The following is a 13,248-nucleotide window of genomic DNA, read 5'->3' on the forward strand; positions in this document are numbered from 1 at the left end:
CAAGTGGGAGGAGCAGGGCAGGAGACTTGGGTCCCATGCCGCCAGGTTTGGGAGCAGTTGCTGCCCGTGCAGCCACCGGGCTCCTGGACAAGCTCAGCACTGAACAGGCTCTGCACACGTGGACTCACTTTCCGGACTCCGCAGTTCACATTCCACGTTTTTCTGTTTACTTTCTGTTTCCATTACTTGCGCAACTTGAACTGGCGCTCAACTCACTGTTCCGTAAGGTTTACTTGCTGATGCACCATCAATAACTTTTGGAGACGTGAGGCGACAGATAGGCTTTTATTGGCTGGAAGAAAGCACTGTCAGCAGCAAGAGCCCACCACACAACATCCTGGAGACTGAGGGAGGAGCAGTGCCTCTAATCGCCTTTATACAGGGGTCTGTGGGAGGAGCCACAGGAGCAGTCAGCGGGGGGTGGGGGGGCATGTCCAGACAGGTATATGTAGTTCACCACACTTGTCTCAGTGCTGAACTGGCCCCGTGGCTGTGATTTCACTTTCGGGGACTCTGTGGTTCATGCTCTGTGTGTCATTTGTTTACTTTCTTACTGCTTGCACGATTTGTTCTGCATATTGGGTGCTGACTGTCCTTGTTGTGTGAGAATGTTTAATGGGTTCTATTGTGTCCCTTTGTTTTGCAGCTGTCTGCAAAAAGACAAATCTCAAGGTTGCATACAGTATACATACATTGAGAAAAAATGTACTTTGAACATCAAGTGCGCCATGTCATCGTCTCGCAGGTTCTTGAAGCAACCTGCTTACCTGTCATCACTAACCTCAGAACACCAACATCATGACCACTTTGCACTACAATGGACATTGCTCTTTTTTATTCTATTTGTGTTTTTTCTTGTTGTTTGTTATGGCGACTGTTGTGTATATAATGCTATTGGCCTGTGATACAGCTGCAAGTCCGTTTTTCATTGCATCTGTACATACTGTACATGGATTTGTGCATATGATAACCAACTCAACTTAACTTGGACTTTAATTATTTGCTCTATTTCCTACCCACCTCCTTGCACACTAATGACCCAGGTTCGATCCCGGTGGAATTAGCTCATTCTCCTTGTGATCGCAAAGGCCTCCTCCCACATCCCAGATACGTGTGGGCCATAGGCTAATTGTTCAATGTAGATTGCCCCTAGTTTGTGGGAGGGGAGCTGATGAGAGTATGGGGAGGATGGCTTATAGAAACGGGATTACTCTGTGAATCAGAGTGCCTTCTTTCTAATGGTCTCAGTTGTGAGGTAATATGACAGAAGAGGATCCAGGGTTAGAGGCCAGCTACAGCGAGGGAGAAAACAAACTTGGGTGTTGTCTCTAGAGTGGTGGGGGCTGAGAGGAGATCTGATACAGGTTTTATAAGATTAGGGGAGCCATAGACAGAGTAGACAGACAATACATTTTTCCCAGGGTTGAAACATCTCATACCAGAGGACATGCATTTAAGACGAGGGGGTAATTTCAAAGGAGAGTTGAAGGGCAAATTTTTACACAGAGTGGTGGATGCATGAAATGCACTGCCTAGGGTGGTGGTAGAGGCTTCTAGGAGACATTTAGAGAGGCACATGGATGTGAGGACAATCGAAGGATATGGGCATTGTGCAGACAGAAGAGATTAGTTTAGAGGACCACGTGATTACTGACTTAATTGGCTCAGCTCAACTGTGGGCTGAAGGGCCTGTCTGGTGCTGTACTTTTTAATGTTTTATGTTCTCTTATCTACATAATTGCTCGATAGGACATTGGAGTAAAGAGGGAGGAAGAATTGCCCGTCCTGCGGCCAAGGGAGAAGGGCTACAGTATTTAAAGAAGAACGAACCCCCAGGCCGCTCTCCACTGACGAGAGACTGAAATAAACCTGGAAGTTCCCAAGGTCACTGAGAGGTTAGCCACAGTAGCTCCCTGATGCCGATCACTGACGTTATGAAGTCTTTTTAAATTGAGCTCTGTGCTCTGCGAATGTTTGATAGTCATTGATAAGATTGTATGTGACATCTCCCATCTGGTGCACCAAATGCAGGCAGCTGTCAAATTAAAGCATACACCTGTGTGGCCGAGAGGCTGATAGGCATCACAGACACCGACACTTTGACAGCACAGCTTGCTCTCCATTGACGGCTGCTTTCGCTTGCTATTTGTCTCTCCGTTCTGCCCTCTCCCCTCATAATCCCTCCGCTTTTCATTCTGGCTCTCAAATGGGAGAGTGCAGTGATGCAGCCAGTAGACAGGGCCACTGCCTCGCAGCTCTGATGTCTCAGCTTTGATCCTGAACTTGGCCACGCTTGGCGTGGAGTTTTCACGTCCTTACTGTGGCCACCTGCGATTCCCCAGTGTCCTCCCATATCCCAAAGACTTGCAGTTGGTAGGTTAATTGCTCCTGGTGCATAAGTGAGGGGTATAATTTGGGGGGAGAGGATAGGAAAGTAAAGTGGGTTAGGATACAATGAGGGCAATGGGATAGTTGATGGTTGACATGGAGTTAGTAGGCCGTGGGGCCTCTTTCAGTCCTGCATCTATCTCTCTGTAACTCCATAACCCTTTTCCACTTTTATTTTCTTCATATTTGTTATGTTTCATGTGATTCCACTCCCTTTATGACCCCATGACCCCATCTCCATTCTCTGTCTTCTTTATGTCACGTCCCCTCTGAGTGGACCTTGGATTCTACTGGAGTATCAGTGAGCTTTGAACAGTCAAACTCCCAAGTGCTCACTGCACACGTAGCCTACATCTGATATGCAGGGACTTCATTTTCCCTTCTGACCACATTTGTGTGGAAGAGCTTTTCGGTGTTTGCCCCTTTGAGGAGAAATGAGTCAGGCTCTTTGTTCCATGTCAAATACTGATGAACGCAGGTTTAAGGCGAGGGAGAGACAATTTGATGGAGATTTGCAGGATGAAGTTTATACACAGAGAGCGATAGGGGCCTGGAATGTGCTATGAAGCACACATGATCATAGTGTTTATAGGAAGTTAGTCAGACACGTTGGAGACATTGGAGGGACATGAATCAGAATCAGACATATGATAGGAAATTTGCTGTTTTGCAGCAGCAACATAGTGCAAAGATATAACATTACCATAGATCATACAAATAACTAAACAGTGCAAACAAAGGAATAAGGAGGAGGTATTCCAGGGTTCATGGAATGTGCAGAAATCTGATGCTGAAGGGAAACAAATCTGTAACTGACTCATTGACTGAATTTTGGGTCTTCAGGCTCCCATACCTCCTTTCTGATAGTAACAAGGAGGAGAGGGCATGTCCCAGATGGTGACGGTCTTTAGGGATGGATGTCACCGTATTGAGGTACCGCCTCTTGACGAAGTTGTTGATGGGAGTACTGCACAGATGCAACAGGAGCATTCCTGCACAGGTTTGATGAACATTTTCGACGGGAAGCCAGTCTCTGGAAGAGAGAGGCACTGCCTAGCGGTGTGGTCGTCATGGGAGCGGTCTGAGGTAGATTCGGAAGGCTTCGGTGAGAACAGGGCTTCAGTGAAAACAGGCAGAGGTAAGGCAAGTTCATTCCTTATTCTTTATTCAACTCCAGAGAGAATACAGAGCCAGTGTCCTGTTCTGGATGTCAGATGTGGGATTTCCAGGAGTCTCCCAGCCTCCCCGACGGCCTCATCTGCACCAGGTGCATCGAGGTGCAGCTGCTTAGAGACTGTGTTAGGGAACGGGAGCTGCCGCTTGATGACCTTCAGCTTGTTAGGGAAAGTGTAGCAGTGACAGACAGGAATTTCGGGGCTAGGGTGACAGATAAATGGGTGACTGTCAGGAGAGGGAAGGGAGAACGTTAGATGGTGAAGAGCACCCCTATGGCCGACCCCTCTACAATAAGTACTCCATTTTGAGTACTGATGGAAGCAGCAGTGGCCGTGCCTCTGGCGTTGGGTCCCACCCTATGGCTGAGAAGGGTAGGGAACTGAAGAGGATGGCAGCAGTTATAGGGGACATTATAGTCAGGGAGACAGACAGGTGATTCTCTGGATGCAAAAAAGAAACACGGATGGTAGTTTGTCTCCCAGGTGCCAGGGTCCAAGATGCTTATGGATGCATCCACAATTTCTTGAAAAGGGAGGGTGAGTAGACAGAATTCGTGGTACATATTGGTATCAATGACACAAGAAGAAAGAGAGAGGAAGTCCTGAGAGAAGAATATAGGGAGTTAGGAAGGAAGCTGAGAAACAGGACCTCAAGGGTAGTAATCTCGGGATTATTTCCTGTGCCAAGTGACAGGGAGGATAGAAATAGAATGAGGTGGCAGATAAATGTGTGGCTGAAGAACTGGAACAGAAATTCAGATTTCTGGATAACTGGGACCTCTTCTGGGGCAGGTGGGACATGTTCGAAAGGGATGAGTTGCATTTGAATCTGAGGGAGACCAATATTCTCGTAGACAGATTTACTAGAGCTGTTGGGATTGGTTTAAACTAATATGGCAGGATAGAGCTGAAGATGAGTCAGTCGGTTTACAAGTAGATGATGGGTGTAACATGAATGTAAGGAAGGACAAGCCAGTGATTGGGTACAAATGCAGACAGAGCAAAGAGTTAAATTGTTCCACAGAGGCAAAATTCAAAAGGGCAAAGAATGCAGGACTGAAGGTGCTGTGTTTAAATGCATGTAACATTTGGAATAAGCTGGACGACTCTGGGAGCACAGGGAGAACATTCAAACTTCACACCGACAGCACCTGAGTGAGGATTGAACCCAGGTCTCTGGAATTACTAGCTGGGCTACTGTGTGCCCTGCAAACTTTGGGAACTGGGTTCCCTAAACGTGTTTCTGCTGGATTGGGGGGGGGTGGGGTGTTTCTGTTGGGGATGGTAAACTCAAAAGTTCGCCTGCTGCAGTCTAATTTCAGTGAATCAATCATTGACTGGAATCAGAGGCTGCATCAGCTCATTCTATTGCAGTTGCCATTGATTGCTTTCAGACAGTGACATCTTGGTTAGTGACTTGTCGGCCGTGACACACAGAGAGTGTCACGGGTAGCAGCAGAGACCATAAGCTTTACTTCCCAGAGAGTCTTAGGTCTGGCTTTGATGTGGGCTGATCGATTGATTGGTTGCCATAGTTAGGGACAACTCCATTAACAATGTATCCTGCAGGAACCTGCAGGGGAGGGGAGAGGCTGTTTCTGGTCTATTAGCTTCCAGCATTTCCTATTTTCTTACAAGCTTTTCCAGTTGGTGTAATGTATAGAAGATGCAACTAAAAAAGATATCACTATGAGATCAGCGCTTTCCTCATTGCCCTTGAAAAAGTGGGGGGTGAGCTCCCTCCTCAGGCCTCTACAGTCCTCCTGGTGAAGGTCCTCTCATGCGCTGTTGGGGAGGGAGTTCTAGGACTTTGATTCGGTGATGATGAAGGAACAGCGATCTTATTCCAAGTTAGGGTGTGTGGAACTTGGAAGGGAACCTGCAGGTGGCAGTGTGCCTGTGTACCAGCTCCCCTTGTCCTTATTGGCTGTAGAGGTCTTGGCCTTGGGGAGATGCTTTCAGAGTAGCCCAGGTGAGTCACTGTGGTTTATTTTGCAGATAGTGCAACAGCAATACACTCTTCCTTCTAAGCTGTGTGGGTGCGCAGCTGAACGTTGACTACAATGCTCACACACACATAGCCTTTGTTGCTGTGCAGCTGGATTGTCTTTTATATAATATTAATATCATCGAGAAATGCCCTGGAATTAACTATGTGTTAATAAATATAATCCACGACTTTTCTCAATATAAGTATACCACAACCTTTACTTTTAAAGATTTTTAGAGCTTCAACATATTTAAATTGTCAGTGTTGTTGTTTTGTGTGGCATGGCCTGGGAGGGGCAGATGTGAGTCTGCCCCGTTCAGGAGCCAGGGCTAAATTGATCTTCATCTGGCTTCTCGTCCACGGTTGTTCCAACATGGGTGGCTCTGAGATGGCGCTACCTGATGGTATCCTTGAAGTACTCAGGACTCCGCAGGACATCAATGTGTTGGTCCGGGTCGTGGAGGATTGTCAATGTTTCAAGTTGTGACACTGTTACAAATTGTCACAATAAACACAGAATGGAAGTGGTAGCTCATTGTCGACTTGTGTGGAATCACTTGGATGATATTTTTTCTGATAATGAGTTAAGAGAATGACAAGCTTTTGACCCTGTTGCTATTATAAACACAACCAGTTTTGAATTTAATAAAGAAGATGATAAACTGCTCAGCTACTATTATGAACTACGATGAAAGTGTTGCCTCAATAATATCATATCAATACTGTCATTTCAAATTTGTCATTTCTGAGAATGTTAAAACTGGTTCAGTTAAGATGTTCACTGATATATTAAGCTATATGCTTAGAAACAAAAAAATTGAAGAACTGTCAATTCTTGTTAACCGAGTTGGAACATTTGAAGCTTCTAGTGCTGTGGATCCAGTCAAACGTAAATCCAGAAACAGAGTAGAAGTGGAACGTTTGGATGATCTGATGAGGATTAAGACATATCTTTCATTTGGATGCAAAATTAATCGACAATGGATTTGAAATAAAGTTAGCAAAGGTTTATGAGATGTGAAAGATTTTCTTTTTTGTATTGCATTTCATTATACCCTTCAATTCGTAAATAAAATTGAAAGCATGTGGTTTTTCAGTTTTCATTCTAAATATTCATAGTATCCACATTACAAAAAAAAAACATGTAAAGTGCCATGCAGTTTTCAGGCAGTGTAATAATTTCCAGCTCAGAGCAATGGTTGGTCTGCACAGCTGTAAAAAAAATAGAGGGAACGTTGCTGCAGAGTAAAAGGTAAAAAAGAGAAATCAGTCTTCAATATCCTTCCGGTCTGTTGTTGATGATTAGCCCAATGGGACAACTTGTCATTTTCCTCTTGGATCACACTGACTTATTTTTCTGACCAGTCTGTCCTGTGATACTCCATCAAATGTTTAACATTTACCACTCAACTGACATAAATTCAGATAAGCTAGATGCTGTCTCTGAATGGGATCTCGCTGTTCCCTTTATTACTTTCCAAAACACATTGGGAAGTTCTAAGTGTCATTATATCAATGCATTCCTCCTACTGTGGGAAGATATTATATCTCACAGAAGGTTATGTACCATCATCATGATATCCACTCCAAGTGGACCAAAGCCTTGTTGTGGCTCGGAGGCTTGCATGCCTCAATGAACCTTGGCTGGAGTCAAGGCATTATGCTTTAGCTCTTGGTAGGGTCACCCATGCCATACAGGTCAAAGGGTGGAGTGGTCCACTAGTCCTCTGGGTTTGATGGTTCAGCTCAGGGCAAACAACCCTGACTGGTAAAACAAAATTGTTGCAGAAAGAGCTATGAAGAATCCTTCTACACCTGAGTGCGATGGTATTCCCGAGTCTCCACCCGGGACTTGCATAGCTGATGGTAGTGAAAACCGAGAGGAAACGACTGACATGATGAAAGAAGCCCTGAACACCACCAGAGATAGAGGACCTTCATTGTTTTCCGAAACACCAGTGGAGTAATGGGCATAGCACCCATTTCTGGGAACAGCGACTTTCCAAAAACACAACACGAGTGAATCTGCAGATGCCGGAAATAAATAAAAACAGCATTTTGTGTTCCAAAAACACAGTTGTTCTTACCATGGACAAAGATATAAAGACCTTTTCTCAGTTCCTTCATCTCCACTACATCTATCCTCAGGATTAAGCTTTCCACTTCAGAACATCTGAGGTGCTCTTCAAATTCCATTCCTCTGCCTTCAATGATGTTGTGACCCACATCATCTCCATCTCCTGAATATCTGCCCTCACCCTATCTTCCCACCACCATTACAGCGATAGAGTTCACCTTGTCCTTACCTACCACCCCATCCAGTGCACCATTCTCCACAGCTTAAACCATCTTCAATGGGATCCTACCATGAAACTCATCCTTCCTTCTTCCCCCTACTTCACATTTCTGCAGGGATTGCTCTCTATGTGACTCCCTTGTCTATGCGTCACTCCCCGCTGTCCTCTGTCATGAAACTTCTCTCCACGGGTGGGACAAATACCACACCTGCTTCTGTACGTCCTCCCTCAGCACCATTCAGGTGAGGCGACACTTCGCCCATGAGTCTGTCCCTCCAGTGTTTTCGCTGCAACCAGTTCTACATGAGTGAGATCAGACGGAGACTGGGGGGCCGCTTTGCTGACCACTTTTGCTCCATCCACCATGAAAGGTGGCATTTCCCAGCGGGCACCCATTTTAATTCTGCTTCCCATTCCCATTCCAGTATCGGAACAGTGGGCTAAAGTACGGTCTCCTCTGCTGCCACTATGAGACCACACTCAGGTCGCAGGAGTGATATTTCATATTCTGTCAGGGTAGCCTTCAGCCTGAATTCTAACTTGGTAATTTCTTCCCCTCCCTCTCTCTCTTTTTTCCATTCCCCATTCCGGTTTCGCTGTTACCCCTTCTCTCCTCCTCACCTGCCCATCATCTCCACCTAATGCCCCTCCTCTTCTCTTTCTCGCATGTTCAATCTCCTCTCCTATCAGATTACTTCTTCATTCCTCCACCTATCACCTCCCAGCTTCTCACTTCATCCCCCTAACCCTCCACCCAACTTTTGCCTCATCTGATTTCACCTATCACCTTCAGGCTTGAGCTCCTTCCCTTCCTCCACCTTATTATTCAGGCTTTTCCCCATTTCTTTTCCATCCTGATGACTGCTTATTCTCCTTATAGATGTTGCCTGCACTGTTGAATTCCTCCAGCATTTTGTATGTGTTGTTCGGATTTCCAGCATTTGCAGGATTTTTTTTTTGTGTTTCTGAAGACTTTGGACCTTGAGATGGTTAACGGGGATAGAACAGAAAATAGTACAGCCCAGCAAGGATCCCTTTAGCCCCCAGTGTTGTGCAGAACCAATGAAACTAGTAATTAAAGCCTGGCAAGACATTCTGATCTTCTTGTTGGCGTTTCTCTGTGTGTGCAATCTGATTTGTGTGTGAGAGAGAGGTTCAAGGGGTGTCTGATGATATTTTGTGTGGGAGGGGCTTGAGGGTTAGGAGTTTGATGTTCTAGCTCCTGTGTCTGGGTGGGCGATTTGTTAGTTTCTGTGTGAGGGAGGGATTGGGGGTTTTGGGGTTTGCAAGTTTTGTTTCTTTTTCAATTTCTTCCGGGAGGGGGGGGTTGTTGATAACTCCATGTTTTCCCTGTATTTCATGGCTATCTGGAGAAGACAAATCTCAGAGTTGTACAGTATTCTACATGCATACTTTGATAATAAAATGAGCTAACCCTTTCTGTCTATAATGCTCCATGTCCCTCTCTCCTCCATACATCCTATTTAAGAACCTCTTCAGCTCCTCTTTTGTATTTGCCTTCACTATCACCCATGGCAGGGCATTTCAGGCACCCACCACTCTGTGAAAATAAAAATCTCCTATGAACTTACCCTGGTTGGATAAGACCTATTCTTGACCTCAGAATGTGGGAGCACTCAGAAGACCGATCTTACAGCACATTTTGTAAGGCATTATGCTAACCTCTACACTATCGTGCTGCCCCAGTATTAACAGGCAACACACCCAAGGGTGCGCTGGGGACAGCCCTCAATTCCAGTGCCCACAGTGTTCAACACAGCAGCATAACACACACCACACAACCACACAAACAGCACCACCAACAACAGAACAAAACAAGATAGCTGCAGCAAAATAAGACCTTCCCCACCCTCCCACTCTCTCTCACACACACAGGCCATCAGTCCCAGGACAGGCCACCTCCAGGCCTCCAGTCCTTGACCCTGGACTCTCAGATTCACATATCAAACTCAGATACAGAGGTTTGAACCTCCAGTCTTTGGTCCGGATTCAAGTACTCCACCTTCACTTCTGGACTCGACAACCATGGTCTTCAATCTTTCAGGCCTTCCACCTCAGGACTTTGACCTTTGCCATTGCCTTTCGGACTTACCCAACACCTGGTTATCAACCCCAGGGCTCACTGATCGTGGGTTTGACCTTTGGGCCTTGACCTCAGGACTCACCAATCACAGGTTTGATCTTTGGTTCTTGACTGACAAGGCCTTGGGATCATTGATCTTTGATTGATCTTCAACTTTTGCTCTGTCACAGATCTACGATCCTTGTGGCCTGTGGAATCCTGTCTATACAATCCTCTGACTCAGGATTTGCCATCCTAGAAATCATTGATCTCCTCAGTGTTTTCTGACAGCTTATTTTGTCAAAAGCTTTTGAAATGTTCTCAAATTACCTCTGATTTTCAGATACTTGGAACATTGGTAGCGTATTTACATGCTTTGAGGCTTTTCGTTAGTCAGGGTGGACCTTGGACGTTGTGTCCCAGCTGTCTATGTGATACACAGGCAAGTGTGCAAACCAGGGCAGCACAATATGGAGAACAAGCTGTTGCCCATGTAGCAGGCTCCCCCTCTCCACACTGCTGATAAATCCAAAGGAATGGCAGAGACCAATACAGTCTGGCACCAGGAGTTGCCAGTCAGCGTTAAACTCAATATAAGATTGACTGCCTTTGGGGTATCCAGCTCCAGATTTTTCCTCAGGGTTTACTCCCAAAGCCTTCCCCATGAATGAGTCTAGCCACAAGGCAGCATTTCCCTCTCCTGAATGAGCTGCCAACCACAGCTGACGAGCCCCATCTGTCCGAAATATTTACATCAAAAACACAAACTGAAATTAAATTTAAAAATTTAAATAAATAAATAAATACATTTTAAACCACTTCACCATCGCACTCTGACCTCTCTTAGACTGTCCCAGTAATATGGGAGCGAGGAACAGCAGTTAATCTGCTGACTAGTCAGGTTTCATTTAACCACTCTGAAGAGTCTTTGCTTTCTGAGAAGCTTAGGGAAGTTTGACTTGCTGCTGACTACTAACAAACTTCTATAGATGTTCTATTGGTGTTACTCTGAGTAATTGCATCATGATACAGAAACTCAAACACACAGTAAAGTTGGAAGCTGTAGGGAGTTGTCCCTTTGTCCAATACATCATAGGCACATCCCTCCCCACCACTGGTAATACCTACAGCAGGCATTGCTTCAACAAGGCAGCATTTATCACCATAGATTCCCCATTATCCAGGTCATGCCATATTTTCACAGCTGATGAGGCCAAAATTGGGCAGGGTGTACAAAAGCATGAAGTTCTGCACCATCAGATTCAACAGCAGGAGCTTCCCTTCAACCATTCGGTTCTTGAACCAGCTGGCAAAACCCTAAAAACAAGGACCACTTTGGTCTCTTAGCACTAAAACTGACATTTTTTCTTCTTCTAATTGTGTTCTCTCTTATAGAAACTGTGTTTAATTTATGCTTTTCTCATCAATGCTGCCACTCCGGAGCTGATTATCCGTTATTTGTGAAGCGGGGTGTCGTGTGCAGTCATAATCGGATGAAAAACAGACGTGGGAGCACGGAGGAACATTGGGAACATCACCAGGAAGACCTTCTTCGTTGCTGCTGCTGTGAGGTCCGGGTCTCTGCTGGGAAGAACAGGCCCCCAGTCTTCAGGGTCGCGTTGCTGATGGCCGTTGGCGGGGGTGTTTTAGTACGCTCAGCAGAGGATGGTGCTCGGAGAAGCTGTGCCGGAGGGGATGGTCGGAGGCTCGGAGGTTCAATGGACTCGGAGTCCGCTGCGGTCAGGTCGCTTTCATTGTGTGCTGCGTCTGCGAGGCTGAGTCGGGCAGTGCCGTGGAAGTCCATAGAGGGGGTATTCCCTTCTGCCGCTGGTGTGGGATGACGAGTCTATCGGGACCCTGAGGACTTATGGAAACTGTGTGGTGATTTCTTTTGTACTTATCGTCTTTTAACATCTTTGGACTATTTTTACTGTGCCCATGGTCTGTTTTTTTTTTATCAATTATGCTATTGTTTGCACTGTTGTAACTATGTGGTTTTGTGCAGGTCTTGTAGCTTTAGTTTTTGGTCTTGTTTTGTCTGGTGGATTTGGAGCTCCTTTCCGGGGAACATGCTAAGATGATAGCTCAATATTAATACTTAGCAGCCTCTCCGGTCTCTGGATTGGGGATTGCCAAACGTTATGTGGATTTTCTGGTGTAGTCTGTTTTGTCATGTGCTTTTGTGATATCATTCTGGAGGAATGTTGTCTCATTTTTAACTGCATTGCATTTGTGGTTTCTAAATGACAATAAACTGAATCTGAATTAAATGATGCTATGTGATTGCAAGTAATTTCATATCACCTGTGCATGCATATACTTGTGCATATGATAATAAACTTGACTTTGACTTAGAGTTCAATGTCCTGTGCAGAACAGATGGAAGTTGATATCAACCTCTGTCTATAAATGGAATGGCTAACCACCAGTGTGGTTCAACCCAGTGTTTTACCATCCAATCTTTGCAATCTGGAAGTGTGCAGCAAATTCCATCCAACCAGAAGCATTCACAATCTAGCATGGGCTTACAACCTACTGTCTAAACAATGAGCCCTTTAAAGGTGAATAAATTATTACTTCCAAGTTCCTTCTTCATTCCCCATTATTGCATAACACTGTGAAACCCAATTAGTCTTTGATTATCTCTTTCTCAGAGAAAATATGACACCAGTTTCAATGGGACACTATTACCAAACTTTCCTCCAGAGCTCACAATTACCATTCCTGTCACCCTGGGAGGGTAGTGATGGCACTCGGTGAATTTCACTTTCACTTGGGTGCAACTCACTCATCGCCAGGTTGAGCCCTGCAAGTGTGCATGTACCCAATTCTATCTTCGCCTGAACAGAATATGAGGTTGATCTTTTTCTTTATAAGCTGCTGAGTCATTTCAGGAGAGCAATGGGCTTTTTAACCTGACACTTCTTGTCACACATTACAGAAACAGGCCTTTCGGCCTACTCCTTCGGAAGGCCAGTGATGTAACAAACTCATTCATAAGGCCAGTGATGTTGTGGGGTGGAACTGGACTCTAGGACATGCCATCTTGGACAATGACTCACATCCACTCCATAATGTACTGGTTAGGCACTGGAGTACATTCAGCCAGAGACTCATTCCACCGTGATGTAACACTGAGCGTCATAGGAAGTCATTCCTACCTGTGGCCATCAAACTTTACAACTCCTCCCTCGGAGTGTCAGACACCCTGAGCCAATAGGCCGGTCCCGGACTTATTTTTCCACTTGGCATGATTAACTTATTATTATTTAATTATTTATGGTTTTATATTGCTAAATTTCTTCACTACTCTTG

The 13,248-nt window shown here is 45.3% G+C and overlaps 1 protein-coding gene across 2 annotated transcripts; it reads left to right on the plus strand.

Annotated features, from left to right (window-relative positions):
* Nucleotides 1-1,559: 1,559 nt before the first annotated feature.
* LOC132401018 (uncharacterized) lies at nucleotides 1,560-12,197 on the plus strand. 2 transcript variants are annotated; one of them, XM_059982736.1, is made up of 3 exons: nucleotides 1,560-1,895; nucleotides 3,232-3,526; nucleotides 11,329-12,197. In XM_059982736.1, exons 2-3 carry the CDS (start codon nucleotides 3,274-3,276, stop codon nucleotides 11,772-11,774), a joined length of 699 nt encoding a protein of 232 aa, XP_059838719.1. In that variant the 5' UTR covers nucleotides 1,560-1,895; nucleotides 3,232-3,273; the 3' UTR covers nucleotides 11,775-12,197. The 2 variants fall into 2 exon arrangements, with proteins under 2 accessions (XP_059838719.1, XP_059838718.1); XM_059982735.1 differs by lacking the exon at nucleotides 1,560-1,895 and having other exon boundaries at nucleotides 2,647-3,526.
* The last annotated feature ends 1,051 nt before the right edge of the window (nucleotides 12,198-13,248 follow it).

The sequence above is a fragment of the Hypanus sabinus genome, chromosome 10, assembly GCF_030144855.1.
Source record: "Hypanus sabinus isolate sHypSab1 chromosome 10, sHypSab1.hap1, whole genome shotgun sequence".
Lineage (NCBI taxonomy): Eukaryota > Metazoa > Chordata > Chondrichthyes > Myliobatiformes > Dasyatidae > Hypanus > Hypanus sabinus.